The sequence below is a fragment of the Pongo pygmaeus genome, chromosome 19 (assembly GCF_028885625.2).
Source record: "Pongo pygmaeus isolate AG05252 chromosome 19, NHGRI_mPonPyg2-v2.0_pri, whole genome shotgun sequence".
Lineage (NCBI taxonomy): Eukaryota > Metazoa > Chordata > Mammalia > Primates > Hominidae > Pongo > Pongo pygmaeus.
This window is the reverse complement of record NC_072392.2, coordinates 44,514,450-44,540,455: the sequence shown is the minus strand read 5'-3', so window position 1 is coordinate 44,540,455 and position 26,006 is coordinate 44,514,450. Positions and strand designations below refer to the sequence as shown.

Genomic DNA, 26,006 nt, shown 5'->3' with positions numbered 1-26,006 from the left:
CGCCTGTCCACCCTCCTGCCTGCTAAAGAGGGTGTTTTCTGAGCACCTAGGGGAGGCTTGGCCCTAGAGCCCTGCCAGGGCATCCACCGCAGCCAAACTCTCGACCCTCAGGCTGGCTGGCGTCCACCTCCTTCCCGGAGAATGCAGGGCCAGCTCGGTGCTCACTTTCTGGGACTGCTGTGTGATCTCAGTCCACACCTGACCCTCTCTGAGCCGGACTGAGGGGGAAGTGTGCCGAGAACAGTCGGCAGGGCATGTGCACCCTGAGAAGCACACTCTCCTCTTCCCTAGCCAGGGTCCAGAAGGAAGTGGCAGCAGAGGGTCCTCCTTGCAGATGGAGCTGGGCTGCTCCTTGGGGAGCCACCGCATTGTGGGTAGGCCACTGGGGGAGGCCCACCATTCTGGGGCCGGCCGTTTCCAATGCAGGGCACTGTTGCCTGGGGCTTTGGTGGGTGGGAGGGGGCCCTCCTGTGGGTCTGAGTGGGAGCTGTGATTAATGGCTGTGCTTCATGAGTGAGGAATGCCAGCCTGGGGGGCCAGGGTGGGGCTGGAGCCACCCGCCTGACACTCCTGGCTCTCTGGGATGCCTGGCATGTCCTGTCAGGACCCCCTGTCCCCTGGGGACAGCCGCGTACTCCCCCACGAAGTGCCCCCTCCTAACTGTACTTCCAGCCCCCAGCTCGGGAGGACCCAGTGAAAGCCCGGCCCAGGGGGATCCAGAATGAAATCCTTTCTGGTTTTCTCTGTTCACAGCCCAGCCCCCTTTTTCATTTGGGCATGAAGGTGATGAGAAATATCTCTTTTCTGTCCCACTGGAGGAGAAGGGGGTGGGGTGAGACTCTAGAAAACTTCCTTCTGGATGAACTCAAGGCTGACACGCCACTGTCCACAGTGGGAGAGACTTAGCATCAACACAGAGATGAACTTCCAGCAGGGAAGGGCTGTTTGGCTCGCAGAAGGAATGATGGATACGGTGTCATTCTTCCCCATCCCCACCCCCACCTTGCTAGATAAATGAAAACTCTGGAGTCCACGAGGGTGTGGGGTGGGGGAGTGTGGGGAGGCCGGGTGGAGGTGGGGTGGGGGAGGCGGAATCATCCAAAGTTGTCTGGTCCTGGACTCTGAAGGCCATGCCAGTTTCCAGCCTGTTCCTGTGCTGCAGGATGAGGGTCCGTCCTCTGGGCACCCAGCACAGGTCAGCCTGTCTTCTCTGGCCTGATGGGACCGGTTTTTCCAGCTGGAGGAAGGGTCGATGAGGAATTGGCAGGGGCAGAAGGTTTTATGTAAATACCCAGGGAGTGCTCTGGGAATGGGGAGGCCGGTTTTCCCAAAGACACGCAGGGACTGGCAGCTCCCAATTAGCCGGGCCCAGTGATGTCAGTGCTGCTCTCCTAGGTGGCTGCGCCCACTCTGATGGGCCTTGGCAGGGATGCCCGACCATTACCTTCCCCCCTGGGTGGGAGGGGTGCCAAGGGGGCTGCATATAGGACAAAGGCCAGGCCCCCTCCCTCTGGACTCCCCCAACCTGGGGTCTGAACCACATTGGGGACTAGCCCTGGAGAGTGCCGTGAAAAACCATCCCAGACTTTACTGAAAAAGACTTTAATGTAGTTAATATTCGAACCTCCACCAAAACACTGGAAGGCTGGGGAGCCCTCAGTATGTTGGGCCAGTCCCAGAGGCTGTTCCCGTGGCAACTGCTGGCAGGCCCTCCTCCCAGGCCACTCCAAGCCTGAATTTCAATAAATACAGTGCAAGTAAGTCTGGTCACTAAGCTGGGGATACCAAGACCTGGGGCACCAGAGAGGGCATGTTGGATTGTCTGTGAACACACACATGTGCACTGTCCGGCATACATACCTAGGATCATGTGCATGCACACAGCCCCCCCCTCGGATAGCCTCACGTCACACACCCCTCACATCCATGCAGGCGCACACATATGCGCACACACATATGCACACACCTTTTCTTCCAGCACATAGGAAATTGAGCATACACCCCTTCCTTACAGACACACAAGAGATTATGTACACACGTGCCTTTCAGCCTTTGGCCTGGAGCTTGGAGCTTGGAGCTTGGGGTGTCCCCACCCGGCTCAGAGGAGTGGGAATGGGGTGGGTCTTCCTGGGCATGGCCAGGCTGTGCCCCAGCCTAGGGGCTTGGTGTGGTGGTGTTGGCCAGGCTCGGCAGGCACTGGGCTGTGGTGTTGGACTGTGCCCAGGAGGGGAAAGAGTGCAGGCTGAAGAGGGAGATGCCCCAGCTGTTGATGGCCAGTGCGATGACCAGGACTCCAATGATGTTGAGCAGGAATCCCGCCCGGGCCTGGTGCGAGGAGAGTCCATTTGGCTAAGTCCATTTGGCTGGGCTGGACTGCCCCCAAGTCCCCAGGTGTTTGGGGGTGCACAGGAGCCCTCCTACCAGCAAAATTCTCTCTGGGAAGTCCTCCCTTTGGTCTAACCTGCAGCATAGCCAATGCCTTTGCCCCTTGCTTTACTCCCTGTGCTAACAGGGGAAAGAGGCGCTCCTCCTGAGCTTCCAGGGCCCTGGGCTTGTTCTCTCTGAGCTCGTCTCCCTGAGTGTGGGTGCCTGGCATCTTGGAGCCTTCCCCATATTCCCCACCCACTTTCCTCCCTGTCACATAGCCTGGGGCTGGCAGGGCCTGAAGATGCCACCACTGAGAGGTCATGTCCCAACCTCCCCCACTGCACCTTCATTCCAGATGAGGACCTGCTCAACTCTGAGACTCTCAGTGGCTTTAAGCTGCTTTGTGGTTCACTAAGATGAAAAGTCAGAGCAGCAAGGAGGGATGAGGCATTCAGGCCTCCCTGCCACTTACCATATCCAACACTTTGAGGTCCCCGAAAGAGAAGACGATGGCATTGGGCGGGGTGGCCACAGGCAGCATGAAGGCCAGGGAGGTGGCCAGAGTGCAGGGGAGCATGACGTAGAGAGGGTGGAGGCAGATGGCCTGGGCCTAGAGCGGGAGGCAGTGGGGCAGAGCTGACCTTGATCCCCATCCCAGAGGGAGGGGCATGGCCCCCAATTCTCCTGCTTCTCTGGGGGACAACCCCTGCACCCCAATACATTCTCTGGTCATGAGCCCACCACTTCTCCCAGAAGGCACTGGGTGACCTGGAAGGGCCTCTTGACCTCTCTGGAGGGAATGAGTGTGCTGCCCTGCCTTGTGGGGTGTGGTGAGGGGAGGGGCCCATAAAACCGATCTCAAAGGGGCTCCGGGGGTGTCATCAAAGGCTGCAGGAACACGCCTGGGGAGGAAGGGGCTTGGGACGCTTCAGGGAGCAATTTCACCCCATCACCTCAGGAATGACCAGAACAGGGACTGGGGTGGGGAGGTGGGTGAGGCCACCAGGATCCCCATCAGGATACTCCAGGGGTGACATCATGAGGGACGGGGTGAGTCAGGGGCCAAAGCGCCTTGGGGCCCAAGGTGGCTCAAGAGCCTGGAGAAGGACGGAAACTCAGGGGTCCTCTTCAGGAAAAGGAAAAGAGGAGGCACAAAGACAGGATACTCTGCCCAGCAGGCAGAGCCCCTGGTGAGGCAGGCAGGAGGGCTGCCTGGAGGAGGTGTTCCTGAGGGCCAGCTCACCATGGAGGCTAGGATGGGCAGGAAGATCGTAGTGGTGGCCACGTTGCTAGTGCACTCGGTGAAGGTGGCCACCAGGAGGGAGAGGATGATGGCAGTGGCTGGAGCTGGCACACTCTGCAGTGGGGTCAGCTTGTTTCCCAGCCACTCTGACAGGCTCGATCGCTGTGGGCAGAGGAGGATGGCATGTGAGAAGCAAGGCTGCCTGGGCCCCCAAGTCTTCTGCCGAGGCTCTATGAGGCTCCTGCTCCTGCTAACATCTCCCTGGTATTCAGAGTCAAAGACAGCTCTAAAGGGATGATAGCCCTTTCCTGCTCTTGAAGAACAGCTAGGTGTGGGAAGAAGGGGCAGATGAGAAATTAGGAGGGGGCCAAAGGGCCTTCTTGGGAAAACTGGGGTTTGGTGGGAGCAAAAATCTTTGACCGCACTGACCCCTGCCGTCCTGACCTCTCTCAGGAGGTCCCTGGACAACCTTAGCCCTCTTCCTGCCCCTTCCAGTCCAGTGGCTTGGGGCAGAGGGAACCTTGCCCCTGGCAGGGAGGGAAAGTTGGGGGAGGACACTGACAGAGGCTGCAAGAGGCTAATGGGAGGATAAGGACAGTCCACAGGGTCAGAAGAGCTCCGAGGTCTTGCCTTCCCACGTCTGGAATGCCAGGCTGTAAGCTGGGACTTAATCTCGCTCAGTGGGGCCAGCGCCTAGCACAGCACTGGGCACAGTCAGTGGATGAACATGCCACAGACCCAGGAGTCCCCTGCACCAATCCCTGACCTGGGCAGCCACCTTCTGTTTGAGCCAGAACACGGAGGCCCCAGGGATGCCGTGTCAGGGATCTCCCTCTTTTGGATGGAGGCTCTGGGGAAAGATGTTCTGGTCCCCAGAGCCTGGGTGGGTGTGATCATGGTGCCCCCTGGTGGCTGCAGCAGGCAGACCGCGTCAACACAACCCCCAATTACTTCGGTGCTGATGCTATTGTGTGCTCTGTCTGGCAGCGGGCAAAGGGCTGGGGTGGGATGGCATTTGTCTCTGAGAACAGGCCCTGCCCACCAGAGAATCCTGACTTGTCCCTAGGGCTTGTGTTTCTTCCTCCCACATGAGGGCCCTAACCTAAGTCTCCCCAGCTGCTGCAAAGGCTCTGCCTACCCGAGAGGCTCCTACGTGGGGACCAGGTCTCCCCTCTGTGGGATAGAAGCAGGGCCCCCTCTCTCCCTGCCACAGAGACACCCGCACACAGGCTGAGGAGGGGGCTGGGGGCCTCTCACCTCACTGCCCTTGGCCAGGGCATAGCCACCACCCAGCAATAACACGATATTCCACGGCATCTTCTGGTTCACCATCTTCCAGTCGAGGAGGCCAAGAGGGGCCTTCAGCTTCCCTGGGTTTTCTACTCCCCAAGCAGAGAAGGATGGGTCACCAAAGAACAAACAGGCCTTTCCCCTCTCCATTTGCGGGCTCCCTGTGTGGGTCCTTTTTGGAGCTTAACGCCCGCAGGAGGGGACCCTCAGTTCTGCAACATCTCAACTTTGTCTCCGAGTCCCTGTGCCCTTGGCAAGTCGCTCCAGCCTTTCTGGCCTTTGCCTACTCCTACCAACTGTGGTGGAAGGTACATTACATACTTGAAGGCAGGGGCTGCCCGGAGACCCTTCCCTGCCCCAGTCCAGGTGCTTACCTGGATCCTGGGTCAGCCCTGGGAACTTGGAGGGTATGATGAACATAATTATGCTGATGAAGATGGCCACTGTCCCATCGGACACCATGCTGTTGGTGGCGGGGGGGGAGCGGGGAGGGCTGGGTTAGCCGCTTGGGGTTGCTCAGGGCCACAGGGTGGAGGGTGGTAGAGAGGAGCCTCTCCCATAGACAAGCCTGGGGAACCTTCATCCCCCACCAAGTGTACCTCCTGTTCTGCAATGGGGGCCCTATACCCTTCCCTCCTCCCAGAGCATGTGAGCCCCATATGTGTCCTCCTCCCATCCCCTGCAACTCTCACCTTTCCCCCTTGGCATTGGGAAAAGCCAGGTTGCCCCAGCCAAGAAAAAAGCCCGGCTCCCGGGTGAACCAGAGCAGCACCAGGATGACGAATAGGATGCTGATGGCCTTTTCTGCAAAGGTCATGGGGCCCAGCAGCCTGTGCTCGGTCTGGATGACGCAGTAGGCTGCCTGCTGTTGCTCCTGCGTCTTTTCCCCAATGCCAAAGTTCTTCCGGAAGCTGCAGGCAGAGGGACGGGGCAGCTTGTGGGGGGCCTGCTCCAGCAGGGAGCGAGGGGCTCTGAGTGCCTATGATCTAAAGGCTGAGGCCCACAGAGGGCATCTCAGGGTCACTACACTCAGGCCCCGGCTCCGCCTGAGGCTCTGGAGGAGGAGCAGAAGACTTAGAGGTCATAGTTCTTGCTTATTCTCCATGCTTGGCCCTGCCCCATTGAGCCCCTTTTCCTCCAGGGGTTCTATGGTGCTGAACCCTCCCTTGCCCAGGGTGAGGAGGACCTAGCAGCTCAGACCCTGGGACTTCTTCCTGCCCTGGCTCACAGCTCTCCTCCTCCAACAGCCTTTGGGAAGTCCTCCCTTCCCTCCTCTGCCTGCTCTGGTTATCCCCTGCCAGCCTGAGCCCCACCTGCATTGTCCTCAGAGGCACAGTAGGCTGCAGCCCACTTCCTTCTGCTGCTGACTTAACTTGTGCTGACATTTAACTTTCCACTTGGGTAAATCTCAACCTCCCTGCTGGACTGTGAGTTCTTCGAGGGCAAAGACCACACTTCACACATCTTTGATCCCCCGTGGTGCCTGGCACTGTGCTGACCTCTTCTACTACCCTTGCCTTGTACCAGCTCCCAACCTTAATCCAGCTTCCTTACATTTGCCCAAGTGATTTTTCCAAAGTGCAGCAGCGATGCTTAAAAACTTTCAAGGGCTCTCCACTGCCTGGGCAGGAAGGGCAAATTATAATTAATACCACAGTAACACTCATACCACCACTCCTATCCCGTACTCATGGCAGACATCACTAATCAATCACAGACTTGCTACTAACTGAGCCTTAGCAGGGTCTCCTATGATTTTCCAACTCAGAGCTCCAAACAGTGACTACCAGGAACCTGGTGGAAGTAGGAATTAAATCTATTTATTACTCTTGGCTTCATTAGGTGGCACATAAGAACTTCCAGAACCTTCCCCTGCCTACTTCTCCAGCTTCATGACCTGATGCTCCTTTTTGCTGTTTGTGTTTTAGTCCTGCAGAACTAGAGTTCCCTCGAACACATCATGTCTGTTCTTGCCTCTGAGCTTTGTGCAATCTGCTCCTGCTGCCTGGAATTTCTTCACCCATTCTCTACCTGGCTGACTTCTAGTCCTGCAAGATTCAGCCCAGGCATGATCTCCTCCATGGTGTTCTGGAATCTTCACTCACCTGGGCTGAACTAGGCACTGTGTTCTCTGTGCTCCTGCAGCATCTGGGCTTCCCTCTGTCATGGCCCCCACCATATCATCATCCACCTGATGGGCTACAAGGACAGGGACTGTGCCCAGTGCCTTCTAGTATTCTCAGTGCCTTACACAAGACCTGGTATACAGTAGGAACACAGCAGGTGCTTCTGTAACTAACCATGCTCAGTGTGTGCCCCTTAAGCACCTATCAAAGGACAGTGGAGCATTATGGGAAGGGGCATCAAGTGACCTGGTTTGCAGCCCCAGCACTGACAAATCTAGTTGTGAACCACTCCTGAAACCTCAATTTGCACGTCTGTGAAATGGGATAATACTCTCTACCCAGTAATTTCCTCAAATGGGGGTCCAAGTGCACAGAGGGGCCTTGGGAGGGAGAAGCCTTCTCACTAGGATGGTGATAATATCATTTTCCACATCTGCACCGAACTGGAAGCTCCCAGGGCTAAGGGCAGGGACCTGGGCTTCTCTCACCGACTTTGCCACTTACTTGAAGCCCAGGAAGAGGATCTGCAGCCACAGCCAGGCCAGCAGCAGCAAGATGACCATGGTGGGGAAGGCGAAGCTGAACCAGGAGGCGAAGTTCACCACGTTGCCGTTTTGGGGGAAGAGCCTCAAGGAGGAACATGGGCTGCCATGTGACATTGCCCCGAGAACTGCCCAGCCCCATTCACCTCCCAGTGAGTGTGCAGATCCCCCAAGGTGGCCCACCCCTTGTCACTCACGAGGTGATCTGGCCTTGCAGCACCAGGTTGGGTGCGGTGCCGGTCAGCGTGGCGATGCCCCCAATGCTGGCGGAGTAGCACACGCAAAGGCTCATGCACTGGGTGAGGTGGAGATGCTCCTGGCTGAGATGTGCCCTCCCCTCCGAAGGAGCAGATGTGACAGGGAGGGCCTGCCCATTATCTGGGAACAAGGGAGAGCCCAGGTGGGGGCAGGTACAGGGCCAGCTCTGGGGAACAGGGCCAGGGCTGCAAGGGCCTCCAGAGCACCTTGTCTGTGAACAGCCCAGACCGGGGCTGGAGAAGGACAGAGGATGTCTCCAGGCCTGAGGGGCCCAGCATTCCCCAGAGTCTCAGGCTGGGAGCGCCCTCGGACACTCTCTGATCTGACCTCTCTCTTGAGAGAGGGAAACGAGGATTACCCAAACCACTCAGGAAGAATGGAGCCTAGACCTTGGACCGTCCACCTAGACTCCAGCTCTCTTCTTGCTATGGTGACCAAGCATCTTGGTTTGCCCAGGGATGAGGGGATTCCCAACACAGGGGACTTGACATTTTTAAAAAAGGAAAAACAAATTGGTCACTGTCCTTCTTGCATCTGTTTCTTCTCTCCCCAAAGGCTCCAAGATGACCAGCCCTCGAAACGGACAGACTCTCAGACTCTCTCCAAGAACCAAGGAGTTGGGGCAGGGTCTAGCCTCATTTTTCTCACCAAGCTTGGTCACCTCCTTCTGGGGACTTGGTTCCTGGAGCTCGAAGGTGGGGTTGCTGCTGCCCTCTTCGACGTCGCTGCTGGCTTGCGAGCTGTGCAGCTGGTCCAGGACGGCATGTGCGATGGGCACCATCATGGCCGAGGTGGCCGTGTTGCTGATCCACATGGACAGGAAGGCCGTGACCAGCATGAAACCCAGGATGAGCCTAGGGATGGGCAGACAGACACACTGCTGTTCCAGCTTCCCTTCAGGGACCGGGTGCCCAGAATATCTCCTCGTCAGGTTCTCCCGTGCTGGTTTGCAGGAGGAACTCACAGGGCAGGCCGCACCCCAACGATGAGGAGGACACGGAGGGCAATGCGTTTATGCAGATTCCAGTGTTCCACCGCGATGGCCACTAGCAGCCCCCCGAAGAACAGGAGGTTGGAGTCCTTAAGATACTCGACGGCAACCTGGCAGGTGGAGACATGGCTGAGCGGTGGGAAGACCCTGGGGTCTCCCACGGTGCCCCTGAGGTTATGGGATGCAGTCACTGACTTTCCCACAGACTGGCATTCCCCTGGGCTCTCGAAACTGGATGGAAATGGTCTCTGAATGATCTGCCATTTAAAAAAAAATAAATTTAACTTTTTGGAGACAGAGTCTGGCTCTGTTGCCCAGGCTGGAGTGCAGTGGCACAATCACAGCTCACTGCAACCTCCACCTCCTTGGCTCAAACCATCCTCCCACCTCAGCCTCCCAAGCAGCTGGGACTACAGGCATGCACCACTATGCCTGGCTAATTTTTGTATTTTTTGTAGAGACGAGGTTTCACCTTGTTGGCCAGGCTGGTCTCGAACTCCTGAGCTCAAGTGGTCCACCCGCCTTGGCCCCCTAAAGTGCTAGGATTACAGGCATAGGCCACCACACCCGGCCTGGATTATCTATCGTTTAACATCAACCAGGTTCCCCTCTTCTTGTCAAACTCACTTTATCTCCCCTCAGGAATAATTAATTGGGAGATAATCTACCGTGATTCCATTCATGTTTCAAGCCGTGGACTGGGAGATAGATACTTTAGTGCTGTTTCTAAAAACTAGACAGTGGTTCTCAAAGTATGGTCCCTGGGCCAGCATCATCACCATCAACTGGAACTTGTTAGAAATAAAATGCTTAGGCCCTACCCCAGATCTACCGAATCAGAAACTCTGGACCCAGCCATTTGTGTTTTAACCAGCTCTCCAGGTGACTCCGATGCTGTTCAAGTTCAAGAGCTACTGAACTAGAAGTATATGAGTGTGTTAGCTGGCCCTCAAGGCCCCTTTTCTGTGTCACTAGGCTTTCCACCTCCCACCTAAGGCTGGCTAATCACTCTCACCTTGAATGAACTCTCAGCACTAATTCTGCACCCCTCCCCACCCCAGCCCGCAGCCTTCTAGCTGACTTCTTCCTTATGCAGAGTCAGGAACCCCTAATTCATGTGCCCTGCCTATGATGAGGCTTCCTTAGTCAACAAAGTCTGAGGGAACCCACCCCCTGGCCTCCCGCACTGCCCAGAACGCTTTCTCCTATGGATGGGGGCTCACCTCAGAGGCATCCATGATGCCCATCATAGGGAACAGGATTAAGGGGAAGAGGGCAGTGACGGCCAGGGGCAGGGCCTCAGTGCACCAGAAGAGCGCCATGAGGATGATGGCGTACGCGCAGTAGGCCTCCTGCAGGTGGGAGAGAAGCAGCAGAGCTGTCAGAGGGCCTGTGTCCCAGAGCCATGCCACCTCCTTTCCCTCAGACAAACCAGGCCATTTGTAACTGCCTGGGGAGAGCCTGTGAAACCCACAGTCATTGATTCCCAAGCCCAAGGTCTCATTTCAAAATGCAAATAAAAAACAAAGCAAGGCACTCAATATCACCTTGTCTTTGACCCTGGGGAGCCCAGACATTACAAGCCAGCCACTTCGGAGAGACTGGAGTTGGTTACCAGTCCCCATCCAGCCCAGTGGGATTGCAGGGCCCCAGCTGAGGATCCCAAGTTGAGATGGGGGCTGCCAGAAGAAGGAGCGGGACCTGGGCAATGTGGACCTTTGCCTGGCACCCTGGCTTTCCCTGGCTTTTATCACAAGCTGCAAGAGTATGTTTGTTTGTTGGATATTTAGTGTTTGTTCCCTTTGCTAGGAGTGAGCTCTCCATCAGACAGAGTCGGTTTTGTGGCATCCTTTCTAGCAATCCTGGTCTGGCTGCTGCATTACGCAACTCCAGAGGAGCAATTTAGATTATAGGCTATGTGCAGTTTTCCCCAAGATGCTTGTGTTGTGCAGGGAATTGTGGGGCAATGCTGAGTCTTGTGAGTCTTTGAGTACCAGAAATCCCCCTTTCCTACATGAAGCCCTCAAGTCTAGAGAAGCCTGACCTCAGGCCTGGAAGGGGACCTGGGGCAAGAATGGAGGCCCACCCTCCTTATAGAGACTCTCCCAGGGCTGGGGAATCATTAGCCAGGAGGCTTCCCAGGGCTGGGGAATCATTAGCCAGGAGAGGGCACCCGTATCCCCTCTCCAGGGGCCGGGCACCTGCCCACTCTTTATTTGCCAAGGGAAGGGGCCTCATGCTGGGGTTTGTTGGACAATGGGGCTGGGGAGCCCCTCCTCCCTTGCCCATCCCAATTGCCCTGGCCTTGTCCTCTCCACCTCGTACAGGCTAGGCTCACACTCTTAGTACCCTAAAGCTTGGGAAGGGTCCGTGAGGTGGGAGTAGGTGGTGGCCTGGGGGAAGAGGCAGCTGCTATTTATTCAGCAACTCTTAGGAACTTAGTATTGTCATTTTTGTGTTTACATGAAAACATAATAGCCATTAAAGTGGGTGTGGTGGTCCCACCTTATAGATGAGCTCAGAGGGTAAATGGCTTGCTCAGGGTCACAGAACTATTAAAAAAAGTGGCAGAGCCTGGATGGAACTCAGATAAAGGATTGGGATTGGGTAACTTTCAAGCATTACCTAAGAGCACTCCCCTTGTAGTCTGTGTGAATGGTGCCCCAGTAATTGTGCAGTGTGCAGCCTGCCCAACTGCACACAGCCCCACCAAATCTGTCCGAAGCCAAGCTCTCTCTCCACCAAACCTCTACTACCTCTCTTCATCCTGGACACAAACTCATCAGCCCCAGGAGTGGGGCCACTTTGACCCTCAACCAGAGAAAGCCAGCCCCCTCCTCCCCCAGCAGGATTCTGCTGATGCCAGTGTTTCCTCACCTGCAATGACTGAATGGCCAGTTACCCTCCCCTTGGACTAAGGGCGGGCCAGCCCTCTTGGACCCTGGTGTCCTCCACCCTGTCCACCCAGAACTCTCTGGCCAGAGACAAGGAGCAGGGCTGGGGTGGCGTTCACTCTGCTGATTCAGGAAGAAGTTTCTGTATAAGTATTGGAGGGTGACTTTGTGCCAGGCATCATATTCTATGTGCTTCAAATGCTTTTACAAGTTGCATTTATTTGCTCTCAGAGGTAATAACTATTGCTCGCATTTCACAGTTGAAAAAAGAAAGGAGTAAATACATTTCAAAAATGCCTCAAAGTCACACATATAGTAAGTGGAGAAGCCAGGCCATCTGTTTCCCGGGCCCCAGCTTTCACCTGCTACCCTGAGCATGATCACTTGCATTTGAGGGTGTCCTCAGCCTCAGGCTCCCTGTGACCAGTGGAGTGTAGGGAGAATGAGCTGGTGCTCTGAATCCAGAGCTATCTTCCCCAGGGCCTGCACTTCCTGTGGCTGGGCTCTGTTAAGCATGTCACTTTGAGACCCTGTTTCCATACTCCAAAGGGAGTTGTTAATAATCGGACCAGGCTGGGCATGGTGGCTCACGCCTGTAATCCCAGCACTCTGGGAGGCCGTGGAGGGCAGATCACTTGAGTAAAGGAGTTTGAGACCAGCCTGGGCAACATGGCAAAACCCAGTCTCTACTAAAAATACAAGAATTAGCTGGGTGTGGTAGTGAGCACCTGTAGTCCCAGCTACTTGGGAGGCTGAGGTGGCAAAATCACCTGAGCCCAGGAGGTTGAGGCTGGAGTGAGCTGAGATCACACCACTGTACTACTCCAGACTGGGCAACTGGAGTGAGACCGTGTATCAAAAAAAAAAGTCAGACTCGCCTCCATGTGCTCCAGTGTGTTTGATGCATGGCTCCCTGCTCCCTGCTGCCTACGTTTGTGATGGGTTCCTCTCTATCTCGCTAGGGCTCTGCCCTCAGGGAGTGCCCGAGAGTACCTGACCCAGGGGGCCTCTCAGAACACTGATAGCTCCTCAGTCTCGAACCCAAACCGTCTAAACATCTTGCATTTGAGGGTGTCCTCAGTCTCAGATCAAAACACAAGACCTGTTCCAAAGTTCCATCCAGAAGCTTTTGTTAACCCTGGGTGGCTTTGGCCCTGCCTCCCCATCCCACCTCCTGGGCAGCCTGTCAAGCTGGAGCACAGTTCGCTGATTTGTTCTTCCTGCATCGTGAGATTCTTAACTGGGGCATGGAATTCCGAGGATCCATGAAGTTAAATGGGAAAACTATTTTATCTATTCAAGAACATCGAACTAAGGTTATGAACATAAAATCATAGTGCTATTAATGGTATTATTGGTGACTTGGTCACAGATATTTGACTGTGGCTATCAGCTATTAGACACCGATCCAGATAAGTTGTTGCAATTATCTCAGAATAGCTCTCGACATTCTTTTTACCTCCATCATTATTTTGAAATTTTGGTAGTTATTATACCAACTTTAGATCTTACCTAATGCACTAGCAAGGAAGTACATTTATTTCTGAGCTGCAATTTATTTTTCCATATTTTGATACCTGTATTTCAAAATAATTGGTTTATTTGTAATCCCATGCATTTTATTTTGTATATTTTATTTCTTATTTTTTCTAATTAAAAAAACTTTTTTTTAGAGACAGAGTTTTGCTTTGTTGCCCACACTGGAGTTCATGATGTGATCATAGCTCACTGCAGCCTCCAACTGCTGGGCACAGGCAATTCTCTTGCCTCAGACTCCCAAATAGCTGGGACTACAGGCATGTGTCACAATGCCCAGCTAATTTTTTTTTGTATTTTTTGTAGAGATGGGTCTTGCTTTGTTGCCCAGGCTGGTCTTGAATTGCTGGCTTCAAGTGATCCTCCCACCTCAGCCTCCTAAAATGCTGAGATTACAGGTGTGAGCCACTGTGCCTGGCCTGTGCATTTCAAAGTAATTTTCTGAAAAGCGCAGAACCAAGACTCAGAGAGGTCTAGCATTGCCTTGTTGACAGTTGTTGATGCTTAGAGGGTTTGGGTTTGAGACTGAGGAGCTGTCAGTGTTCTGAGAGGCCCCCTGGGTCAGGTACTCTCGGGCACTCCCTGAGGGCAGAGCCCTAGGGGTCTTTTCTTCTTAGGCACACAGTATATCCAATTGCAAGGTCAGTATTCCCAGCTCCAGAAGTGGGGATTTGGGGATCAGCCTTATCCTTCCAGGTCACTCTAGTGCTCTCTGCCTTGCAGCCCAGCTCTATGGAACCTAGGCCAGCCAAGTTCAACTGGCAGCCTATGGCATGGGACTCAGCTGGTTTACACACTGGCCACTGGCCACTCCCCAGGACTGCTGCACTGCACAGGTCCAGGTCGCCATTCTCATATGGAGCTGTGCAAGGCATAGCCTGCACCGCAGTCCCTGGTGGTCCCTCCTGGAGCTCAGAAACCAGCAGGGAAGAGTTTTCTCCTGGTGGCGAATGCTCTTCTTTCTGCCTCTGGCCCTGCTTCCTCCTTCCCCAGGCCAGCAGGGTGGTTGTTCCCCAGCTCTGTTCCTTGACTGTAGCAGCTACTCTCCTCTCAGGATCTGTTTATGGGCTCCTGAGGACGGGGGCGTAGCCTCTTTCTCCTCTGTGATCTAGCCTGTTGCTCTTTTGCAGGTGCTGGCCTGGTCTGTAAAGCCTCCTTTCCCACTGGTGTCACCCCCACTCCCAAGGAAGTCACCCTGTTCAGATCCTCACTCTTCTCCACCCAGCAGTCAATCCCTGTGATTGGAAGCCCACTGCGGGCAGACCCTGGGTCTCCTGCCTGTTCATCAGCCACTCATTCCACAAATACCCTCTCTGGGCCATGCACCCAGTCCTGCTGGTTCTGCCCCTTGAGTGCTCCCATTTATTTCTCTGTAGCTCTGGACCACTAGCCTGGTCCAAGTCTCAGCAAGACCTCTGCAAAAGCCTCCTTATTCATCTCCCAGCTTCCTCTCTTGACCCTGAAACCCTTTCTCCTTGCTGCAGCCAGAGTGATCTCAAGGCAGAAATCTGTTTAATTTGCACTCCCCCTCCCCAGCACACACACACACTCATCTCAAAACAGCTCACATCCCTTCAGTGGCTTCCTAGTGCTCTCAGGAACCTAAGTTCAGGGTTGGTCTGTGCCTCATGTCTTAACACTCTCCCCCTTACCTTCTCTGCTCTGGCCATACCAGCCCTCTGTGGGTTCCTGAAATATGACATCCTCCCTCTGGCCACAGGGCCTCTGCACATGATTTCCTCTCTCTGGACCTCTCTTTCCTCCCTACTTTGCCTAGTTGATATCTACTGGTTCTTGAGATCTCAGCTCAAATATTGATTTTTCAGGCTGGCTTCCTGGAGGCGATATAGTTCCCATTTTTCACACTCTAAGTCCCTGTACCTCTTCTGCATAGCACTCATCATAGTCTGCAATTAAACATTTAGTTTTAGGGACTAAAAGATGAGTATCAATCTTTGTTGTCAGACTCTACCCTCCAGGGAGCAGGGTGCAAGTCTGTTTCTGCTCACCCCAGCGAGGTGCCTGGCATCTATTTAGCAGAGTTGACACTGAACGAGTGGGTGAACGAACGTGGGCCCTAGGGGTACAGGCATCAGTCAGGCCTAGCCCTGGCCCTCCGGGAGTCTGAGTGCCTGTGTGGGCTGGCCTGAAGGGCAGACTGAAGAGAGAAACCCCCAGAGGGGCTTCCAAACCCTAAGCCAGGCAGCTTGCTTCTTCTGTAGTGGGAAAGCACATGTCCAGGGCACATGCTGAGTGCTGAGGCCCCGCTTTACTGCTGTGTGTCCTTGGGCAAGTTACTTAACCTCTCTCAGCTTTAATGGTAAGAAACATCAAGCATTCACCACTGTAAACACATTTATCTCCATCATGCAGTTTCCTCATCTGGAAATGGGGATAAGAGAAACATCCACCCAGCTGGGTTACTGTAAGGATGGAGAGAGCTAACAAATGTAGGAATAAGGTTTTTTTTTAATTTTTTTTTTTTTTAAGATTCAGGGTCTCACTCTGTTGCCCAGACTGGAGTGCAGTGATGTGATCACAGCTCACTGCAGCCTCGATCTCCTGGCCTCAAGTAATCCTCCTGCCTCAGCCTCCTGAGTATCTGGGACTATAGGCATGTGCCACCACACCCAGCTAATTAAAACAAATTTTTTTTTTTTTTTTTTGGTAGAGATGAGGGTCTCGCTATATTGTCCAGGCTGGCCTTGAACTCCTGGGCTCAAGCAATCCTCTCTCCTCAGCCTTCCAGAACACTGGGATTATAGGTGCGAGCCACCGTGCCCAGCCAGGAATAAGTTTTAAAGCATTGTAGCCTGTGAGCGCATAGCAGGGTTGGTGCTGGGAGAGAAATGTGCTCCTGGGCTTCTGGAGAACCAGAGAGGATACATGAGGCACAAATGGAAGTGAAGGTGCCAAGGAGTCCAGGGCAGACTCCGGACCCGGGGTGTGTGGCAGGTGTGGGACCTGTGGGCATCATGGCCTCTGTCACTGGCACAGTACAGCCTGTGACGGTCAGGCAGCAGCGCATGTGCCCACAGTCTCAGAGGTGTCACACCTTATTCCTCCTGGTGACTGAAGGTTAACCCAAGGGTAGGGACAGGTTGGCACATGGGGGACACTCCCACTGCCCCTCTGCCCCTAGCAAGTGGGCATGCTGCCGGCAGGAGCACTCCCGGGTCTCAGGAGCAAGGCGAGGCACTGGGTGGCAGCCTACCAAGCACCTGTAAAGCAGAGATCAGAAGAATGGAGCTCAGAGGAGAAGGGGCCCTGTCCCTGAGCCTCCTTTTGTCTGGGCTGAGGAAGGCTTCCAGAGAGGGAATCTTGAGCGGGTACCGAGGGGTGAGTAGGAGTTCAGTTAGTGGGCAAAGGGGGTTGGGGTGAGGGAGTAAATGTAGAACAGAATGAGACATAAAAGATCAAGATGCATTCTTGGAAGGAGACTTGTCTGCCCTGAGAGGCTCTAGGAATTTGTCTGGAAGACAGGGGAGAAAAAGGGAGAAGGCCTCAAAGAGTTTTAAGCAGAGAGAGAGTGGCATGGTCAGACTTGTGGTTTAATAAAATATTACACAGATACTACCACATGTGGTTTAAAAAATTTGTGTGCAAGTGTTTGTATACATTCAGGGAAATTTCTGATGTAGGGGTTTGTACATTTTTTTTTGGTACCAGGATCCCCTTGGCAGCCTGATGAAGCATTCCAGTGTCTTAGAATAATGTTTTTAAATGCACTAAATAAAATACATAAGACTACAAAGGAAACCAATTTTATTGAAATACAGGTGATAGGCTGGGCGCGGTGGCTCACACCTGTAATCCCAGCACTTTGGGAGGCTGAGGCAGGAGGATTTCTTGAGCCCAGGAGTTCAAGACCAGCCTGGGCAACATGGCAAAACCCTGTCTCTACTAAAAGTACTAAAACAAACAAACAAACAAAAAAACTTAGCTGGGCATGGTGGCATGTGCCTGTAATCTCAGCTACTTGGGAGGCTGAAGTGGGGGAATCACCTGAACCCGGGAGGCAGAGGTTGCAGTGAGCTGAGATTGCACCATTGCACTCCAGCCTGGGGGACAGAGTGAGACCCTGTCTCAAAAAAACAAACAAACAAAAAAAACAAAAAAAAAAACTTAATTTTTAAAACCTAAACAAATAAATAAATACAGCTACTAAAATATGAAAAAGTGCTGGGTCCAGTGGTGTGTGGCTACATGGAAGGCTGAGGCAGGAGGATTGCTCGAGCCCAGGAATTTGAGGCCAGCCTGGCAACACAGTGAGACTCTCTCAAACAAACAACAAACAAACATCTCACAAACATCTCACAAACAAACAAAAACATGAAAGAGTGCGGAGAGACGGAAGTCTTCTCCAGGAAGAATAGGCAGATGCCGAATGCCTAATTCTTTGAGGACTGGATATACAAAGGGGAGAATGGCCAGTTCATATGTAAAAATATGTTTCACAGCTTCTGTAATAACCAGCCGAGAAGTCAAACGACAACCTCTAAGGCAGTAAGCCCTAAACACTCAGGATTTGCTCGATGATTGCCAATTCCCCTGATTTTTGCCCCAAACTCTTTACCCCTACTTCCAAGTAGGACCAAGCCCAGAAAGCGAAATATGCTCCCCTAACCAGTCACCTGGGATGCTGCTTCTAGTTAGCTGCCTACGGCTTCCCTGTGCCCAACAGCATGCACTGGAAGCCTTCCCTTTTGACCATTCTAAAGCTTTCCCACCCCACGCCTGCCTCAGGCTGCACGTGATGGCGGTGACTCTTCCTACCGTTTGCTTATTCTCATTCAGGTGTCCTTCACTGATTTGCACACCTTGATGTGAATGACTTTGTTGCATCAGCTTATGTTTTAAGAGGCCAAAGGGAACAATGAATTTCTGAGTGCTGGAGAAAACAAAAGTGGGGAGAAGAGTCCTGATATCACAGCCTGGGCCAGGGCCAGCCCTGCCTGTATGCACTAAGGAGCAAAACGCAAGCTCCTCTATGAATTTGATCCTTGCGACAGCCCTGAGCCTCGCTGCTGGATTATATCTAGGAAACTCTACTGTTGAAAAGGGTGACTTACTTTCCCATTCCTGGCCTTCACCTAGCAGGTGCCGATAAACAGGGACATGATTTAGTAATCTGGGCAAAATCCAAGTTGGGGACTCTACGCCAGGGATCCCCCCAGCCTTTGAGGCTGGGTCCTTCTTATCCTATTTCCAGGCATCCCAGAGGCTAGAAAAACTATCTCTACACAGCTGCAGGTATGGCTATTCCTAGAGACACAGCTCACCAATCTGGTGGGTGACCAGACATGCCTTCCTGTTCTATAGGTGGGAACATCTGAGGCCCTCCTAAGCACAAGAGCCCATTTGAACAGAGCAATGGAGAAGAAGTGAGGCATCTACACAGGGCTCCAGACCAGTCTGTGTTTTCCAGGGGCCCAGGAATTCAGACAAGAGGCAGAGGGCAAAGGGAGCAAGTGTTTATCAAGCCCTAGGTGCCAGGCACTCTACGTATATGTGTGCTATCTCAGCTCATCTTCATAACACCCCTTAGAGATGACAGGGTTTGAAGAGGCTCGGTCAGGTCACATGGCAGTACACGCTGCTGAATGGATTTGAACCCACACCTGTTGGCTCCAAAATCCACGTTTTGTTCACTGGACTCTGCTATCTCAGCTGAGGGCCAAGAAATCTCAAAAGGTAGAGGTGGGGCCCAGAACAGAGGTTCAAATTCCTTGTATAGTTTTCATGCCCGAAGTGAATCATCCAAGTCCCTGCCTTTGAGGTTGAGGAACAGCTTGCACTAAGAGTATTTTAATTACACAGATTTTTTTTTTGACAAGGCCTTGTTCTGTCCCCCATGCTGGAGTGCAGTGGCATGATCACTGCTCACCTCAGCCTCGACCTCCCTGGCTCAAGTGATTCTCCTACCTTGGCTCTCCTAAGTAACAGGGACCACAGGCGCGTGCCACCACGCCCAGTTAATTTTTTTGATCTTTTTTTTTTTTTTGAGACAGAGTCTCGCTCTGCTGCCCAGGCTGGAGCACAGTGGCGTGATCTTGGCTCACTGCAGTCTCTGCCTCCCGGGTTCAAGAGATTCTCCTGCCTCAGCCTCCCGAGTAGCTGGGATTATAGGCGTGTGCCACCACGCCCAGCTAATTTTGTATTTTTAGTAGAGATGGGGTTTCACCATGTTGGCCAGGCTGGTCTCGAACTCCTGACTCCAGGTGATCCACCTGCCTCGGCCTCCCAAAGTGCTGGGATTGCAGGCATGAGCCATTGCGCCCAGCCAACTTTTTTGATCTTTAGTAGAGACAAGTCTCCCTACGTTGCCCAAGTTTGTCTTGAACTCCTGAACTCGAGCGACCCTCCTGCATTGGCCTCCCAAAGTGCAAGAGTTACAGGTGTGAGTCACCACTCCCAGCCTTAATTACACAGATTTTAAAATTCAAACACATGTAATGTCTATGCATTCGAAAAGGGCCAGTGATTCAGATTAAGAAATTCTGCCTTCTGGCCTTACAATAAATGCAGTATTGACTTCAGCTGAGTTCTGTCCTGGCCAATGTTGAGCCACTAGGAGACTGTTTTTACAGATGCCTTTGGGTCCCGGGAGGTGTTTGTGTTTTGACTCTAACTTACTAGCTGAATGACCCCTGAGTCGTAAGTTATTCACCCCTTAATGCTCACAGCACAAAATCCCTACTCCTCCCTGTAGCCTTGTAGGGCTGACATTGGCTGACCTCAACCCTCTTCTCTAAACTTGACTTAAGCAATCTAGTGAGGCCTCTTAAGGCCTCACTCGAGCCGCAAAAGCCACACTGGCCTTGCTTAATCCCTTCAACTTGCCAAGCTCGCCCCATCTGCAGGCCTTTGCACTTGCTGCTTGTTCTTCCTGGATGGCTCTTTACCCAGAGCTGTGCTTGGCTGACTTTAGAGAATTTATTTTTGAGATAGGAGTCTTGCTCTGTTGCCCAGGCTGGAGTGCAGTGGTACCATATGGCTCACTGCAGCCTCAACCTCCTGGGCTCAAGTGATCCTCCTGCCTCAGCCTCCCAAGTAGGTGGGACCACAGGCACACACCACCACACCTGGCTAATTTTTTTAGTGAGGAGACAGGGTCTTGCCATGTTGCCCAGGCTGGTCTTGAACTCCTGAACTCAAGCGATCCACCCACCTTGACCTCCCAGAGTGTTGGAACACCCTCCTCAGGAGACCTTCCCTGACCCCATCTAGAGCAGCCCTCCCCAGGCCGTGGTCATAGCCTGCTGCATTGTTTCTGTTTTTTGTATGTCTCCCCACTCCTCCCACTTTCTCTTCCCAACACACCCAGACAGTACTTGTCACACTGTAATGATTTCTGTGTTCACTAACAAAATGCATGGATGGATGAATAAATGAGTGGATGTAAGGTTTCCATGTCTGGCTGCAGGGTTGGGAGAGCAGGAAGACCCCAGGCCCCCCTGTTCCCCATCTGCTGGGACCACCAGAGAGTGACTAGCATTTCAAGGTTCTGTCGCCACCCCTCCAACACACCCTACTATTCCCGGCCCCTACATCTTTCCTCCTGTGGTTCCCTTCACCTGTTCTGCTGATGCCTCTGACTGTTAAAACTCCACCAACTTTCAAGGCCCAACTCAAATGTTGCCTCCTTCAGATTCTCCCTTGACTCAGTTGGAAGAATTTTCTCCCTCCTCTGAGCTCTGCAGCCTTCTGGCTGAACCTTTGTGTGGCGTAAACACCTGTCTCCTCCTATAGACTGTAAGCAACTTGAGAATGGAACATCTGTACTCCTTTTGGTAACTCCTGAGCAAGAGCTCAACAGACATGCTGGACTGAAGTACGGTGGGAGGACTGACTGACAGCTGGACGCACATGAGAAAGGATGGCCTGAGAGGTGGGTCACAGTGGGGGCACCACCGGCCTCCCAGGGAGCCTCAGGCAGAGACTCCAAGACCAGGTTCCAGTTCAAACTTTTTTCCTAGCTGGGACTTTAAGCAAATTGCTTCGTCACACTGGCCCTCAGTTTACATGTCTGTAAAATGGAGATAGTGGTAGTAACCTCATGGTAACACATAGGCTTTTTTTAATTTTTTGAGACTGAGTCTTGCTCTGTCTCCCAGGCTGGAGTGCAGTGGCACGATCTCAGCTCACTGCAACCTCCGCCTCCCGGGTTCAAGCGATTCTACTGCGCCTGCCTCCCGAGTAGCTGGGATTTCAGGCATGCGCCACCACACCCGGCTACTTTTTGTATTTTTAGTAGAGATGGGGTTTCACCATGTTGGCCAGGCTAATCTTGAACTCCTGACCTCGTGATCCGCCCACCTTGGGCACCCACCTCCCAAAGTGCTGGGATTACAGGCATGAGCCACCATGCCCGGCCCGACACATAGGCTTTTGAAAGAAATAAATGATCTAACAATGCTTTGAAGTGCATGGCACAATGCCAAGCACATAAAATATACTCAACAAATGTCACTATTATTATTATGGGCACAAATTTGAGCCTAGGCTGGGGCTCCTTCTTCCCCCTTTGGAGGCCAGGGCCATGGGGCTAAGCTTGGGGACTCATTACAGAGAGTAGAGATTCAACAGGGATGCAGGACAGGATCCACTTTGTGCACATTCCTTCCTTTCTTCATTCAAAAAGTTGGGGATGGCCAGGCATGGTGGCTCACGCCTGTAATCCCAGCACTTTGGGAGGCCAAGGAGATCAAGGTCACGAGGTCAGGAGATCAAGACCATCCGGGCTAACACAGTGGAACCCCGTCTCTACTAAAAATACAAAAAAATCAGCCGGGCGTGGTGGCAGGCACCTGTAGTCCCAGCTACTCGGGAGGCTGAGGCAGGAGAATGGCGTGAACCTGGGAGGCGGAGCTTGCAGTGAGCCGAGATCGCGCCACCGCACTCCAGCCTGGGTGACAGAGCAAGACTCAGTCTCAAAAAAAAAAAAAAAGTTGGGTTTTTTTTATTTGTTTCTTGAGATAGAGTCTCGCTCTGTCACCCAGACTGGAGTGCAATGGCGCGATCTTGGCTCACTGCAACCTCCTCCTCCCGGGTTCAAGCATTTCTCCTGCCTCAGCCTCCCGAGTAGCTGGGACTACAGGCGCCTGCCACCACGCCCAGCTAATTTTTGTGTTTTTTTATAGAGACGGGGTTTCATCATGTTGGCCAGGCTGATCTCAAACTCCTGACCTCAAGTGATCCACCTGCCTTGGCCTCCCAAAATGCTGGGATTATAGGTGTGAGCCACTGCGCCAGGCCTAATAAGTATTTTTTGAACATCTACTTTGTGCCAGGCACTGGGGATTCTGCATGGGACAAGACAAAGTCCCTGCCCTCATGGAGCCGACATTCTAGTGCAGGAAGCCAGAGAAGAAGTAAAAAATAAGCAAATAGATAATTTCAGAGACTGAACACCCTATAAACAAAAGAACAGGGCTTTTCCCCAAGAATGACTGGGGTTGGTCAGAGAAGGCTTCTCTAAGGAGGTGGATTTAAGCTGAAACCCAAAAACAGGAAGGAGGTATCTGGGAGAACAGTCCGGAGCAATGTGAGGAGCAGAAAGAAAGCAGGTGAGGGCGGGGGAGAGTGAGCAGAAAGCAAGCTGGTGAGGGTGGGGGAGAGTGAGCAGAAAGCAAGCTGGTGAGGGTGGGGGAGAGTGAGCAGAAAGCAAGCTGGTGAGGGTGGGGGAGAGTGAGCAGAAAGCAAGCTGGTGAGGGTGGGGGAGAGTGAGCAGAAAGCAAGCTGGTGAGGGTGGGGGAGAGTGAGCAGAAAGCAAGCTGGTGAGGGTGGGGGAGAGTGAGCAGAAAGAAAGCTGGTGAGGGTGGGGGAGAGTGAGCAGAAAGCAAGCTGGTGAGGGCGGGGGAGATTGAGCAGAAAGCAAGCTGGTGAGGGCGGGGGAGAGTGAGCGAGAGGTGGGTCACAGAGGTGGGTCACAGAGGGAGGCACCAGGCCTGAGCCTTGGTGACTCCTGGCTGCTTGAAGAGGTTTTATCCTAAGTTTGACAGGAAGCCAGTGTAGGGTTTTTTTGTTTGTTTGTTTGTTTTTTCAAATTAAGGTGGGGTCTCACTATGTTGCCCAGGCTGGTCTCAAACTCCTGGGCTCAAGCAATTCTCCCGCCTCATCCTCACAAAGTGCTGGGATTATAGGTGTAAGCCACCGCGCCTGGCCAATGTAGGGTTTTGAGCAGAGTGGGACACATGGGAAATGACCAGGAAGATAGTGGATCCGAGGGCGGGGAGTGACTCCATTCAGAGTATTTTGGGGTATCAAATGAGCAGGACCTTCTGCTGCATGTGGAAGGAGGGAAGGAGAAGAATCAAGAATGCCCCCGAGTTTTTGGCTGTTGCAGCAAGGTAGATGGTTGAAGCATTTCTTGATGCCCAAGCCAACTGGAGAAGGGCAGGAAGGGTTTTGGTTTGGACGTGGAAAAGTGTATCCTGCTTATCCTGCTTACAAAGAAAATATTCAATTGGGGAGATGGCTGGTGTTCATTGGATAATACAAGTTTAGAGTTTAGGGCTGGGGTTACAGATTGATAACTCATTGGCATAGAGATGCTTTTTAAAGCACGAGATGGCATAAGATCAGCTAGGGGAAGTGGGGACCCTGGAAAACCTCAGCATCAGATGGAGAAGGAACCTCAGAGTCAGGAAAGGTGGGAAGGGGCAGGGCTGGGCAGGAACCAGGAGAAGGTGTCACCAAAGCCAAGAGAAGACAGCACGGCAAAGACGGGGTGACAGCTGTGACAAATGCTGCCGAGGGACTGAGGAATGTGAGGGTGGCCCAGGGTTTGGTCACAAGGAAGTTGATGGGATCTGAGTCTTGAAGATGGGAGGTGACAAAAGAGAAAGTGCACTTGTGGTGTAGACAGTGTCTTGAGACTTCCTGTTATGAGAGAGAGCAGAGAAGGAGGCACTATCTGGAAGGAGAGTGGCCTTGAAAGAGAGCTCTTGTTTGTTTAAGATGAGAGGTATTACAGCACCTCCGTATGTGGATGGGGGAGATCAGGCAGAGAGGAAATATTTATCTTGTAGGAGAGTGAGAGGACAATTGCAGGAGCAAAGTCCTTGTGAGGGGCTGGCCTCTCCTAGATGGGACCAGAGTCAGGATGGGGCTGGCAGCATCTGTGAGCCAGAGGCAGGTAGCAGGGCCAGATACGGTGCACAGAAGACAGGGGCTCCTAACACATCCCAGTCTCACCAACAGGCATGGCCTCTAGCACCGACTCAGGATTTCCTGTGTGACCTGGGCAAGTTACTGAATCTTTCTGTGCTGTGCTTCCCCAGGTCGAGGGGAATTGGGAAGAAATCAAAATCCCTGTCTGGCTTCCCTCCTGGGGTTAACACACTTGCCCCAGCCTGTCGGAAAACCCATCTGATGGGTCCCTAGCACTGAGATGCCACCGGCTTTGGCCTGAGATGAAGGTCATCTCAAAGGTCAGCTAGGCCTTGTTACTGACCAGGTGTCAGGGGCCCAGGGGCTGTGCCACTACCATCCCCAGTCTCTCACCCCTTTGGGATACCATGAACAAAAAAGTCTGACTCAATTTCTCTATCTATGACAAAAGGAAGAAAATGGCTCGATGGGCAGTTCTGGGGGTGTGGGGTGGGGCAGGAGGCAGCAGGGTGGAGAGAAGACATGCTTTGGCATCAGATCACACCCCCAGCTCTGAACCTCCCAGCTGTGTGATTTGCCAGAGGCCGACAGACTGAAGATTGAACTTCAAGGCCTTCCTCCTGGACCCTTCCCAAAGCCCCAAGCTAATTTCAGATTAATACTTTTGTGTCCTTTTTCTTACAGAGTGGGGCCCAAAGGTGTATAATATCCAAGTTCCATGAAACTCGGATCTGCCCTGGGACTTTGACTAAGTGACTTAACCTCACCTTCCCCATTTTGTCAAATGGAACAGTCAGGTCTGATCTCTTAAGATGGCAGAAAAGGTTACTGGGTGCCTAGGGCAGGGCAGGCATTGGCGGCTTGATTTAATGAGAGATGATGTTATGACTTCTGCTGGGGGCGGAGGAGGAGGCAGTGACGCCTGGTTGTGCCCAGCTACCCCTCCATCCAGGGCACAGTTTTTGTGCTGTCTACCTGCAGGGGTCCCCTCTTCCAACTCCCACCCATCCTCCTCCACAGACTTAGCCCTTGAATCCACAGGTGAACTCTTTCTCTTCCTGTTTATGCTGTTAAAGTTGCAGACTGCCTGCAGCCAGCTTTCTTCTATTCTCCTTCCAACCCTCTTCACTCTGCCGCTGCTCACCCAGCTGTCCCCTCCCCACAAGCCCGTCTCAGCCCCCATGGAGCCCAGTCCAGGGCTAGGTGGGCACACAGTAGGCAGATCAGCTCCATCTGCCCCCCTTGCATCTCGTTGATGGAACTGGTTTCCTGCTTCCTAGGGCAGTAGGTTGCAAACCCATCTAAGCAATTCACGCTGGGCTCCTACAACTGGGTGCCAAGCAAAAGCCCCTTTGACCTCCTAGCTCTCCGTCCTCAGGAGGAGCAGGGGCGATAGCCTCACTTCCAGGGCAGGGGCAGCGAGGAAGTTAATGCTGGATCCTAAGGATGCCCAACCCCGGCCCAGACAGTCCCTCCCCTGCCCCCTGGAGTTATCTGTGCTCAGAACACCAAGTCCTTACCTTACTGGGGACGAGGATGGGCAGAGGCAGCAGGAGAATGGGCACGAAGAACACAATCAGGTAGGAGCGATAGGCCCACAGGGCCTGCCAGCAGGTGGTCATGCTGTGGACCAGCGAGGGCTGC

At 53.1% G+C, this 26,006-nt stretch overlaps 1 protein-coding gene across 4 annotated transcripts; it reads right to left on the bottom strand.

The window, feature by feature from the left end:
- Positions 1-1,589: 1,589 nt before the first annotated feature.
- On the bottom strand, positions 1,590-26,006 carry SLC13A2 (solute carrier family 13 member 2). Of its 4 annotated transcripts, none has more exons than XM_054458668.1 (12): positions 25,883-26,006; positions 10,041-10,169; positions 8,791-8,927; positions 8,475-8,680; positions 7,766-7,946; positions 7,531-7,653; positions 5,593-5,811; positions 5,275-5,363; positions 4,868-4,989; positions 3,611-3,772; positions 2,840-2,977; positions 1,590-2,325 (listed from the first exon to the last, which is right to left on the bottom strand). In XM_054458668.1, exons 1-12 carry the CDS (start codon positions 25,982-25,984, stop codon positions 2,155-2,157), a joined length of 1,779 nt encoding a protein of 592 aa, XP_054314643.1. In that variant the 5' UTR covers positions 25,985-26,006; the 3' UTR covers positions 1,590-2,154. The 4 variants fall into 4 exon arrangements, with proteins under 4 accessions (XP_054314643.1, XP_054314642.1, XP_054314644.1 ...); XM_054458667.1 differs by having other exon boundaries at positions 1,607-2,325; positions 8,791-9,074; XM_054458669.1 differs by lacking the exon at positions 10,041-10,169 and having other exon boundaries at positions 1,607-2,325.

What these genes read in the sequence shown, in the direction of transcription:
- SLC13A2 (XM_054458667.1), bottom strand. Translation starts at nt 25,984, where the DNA reads ATGACCACCTGCTGGCAGGCCCTGTGGGCCTATCGCTCCTACCTGATT. An exon ending in GTTGGGGTGCGGCCTGCCCT is followed by an intron (nt 8,681 to 8,790) that starts GTGAGTTCCTCC and finishes GCCCATCCCTAG; the next exon opens with GCTCATCCTGGGTTTCATGC. An exon ending in TGCCCATCCTAGCCTCCATG is followed by an intron (nt 2,978 to 3,610) that starts GTGAGCTGGCCC and finishes CTCCCGCTCTAG; the next exon opens with GCCCAGGCCATCTGCCTCCA.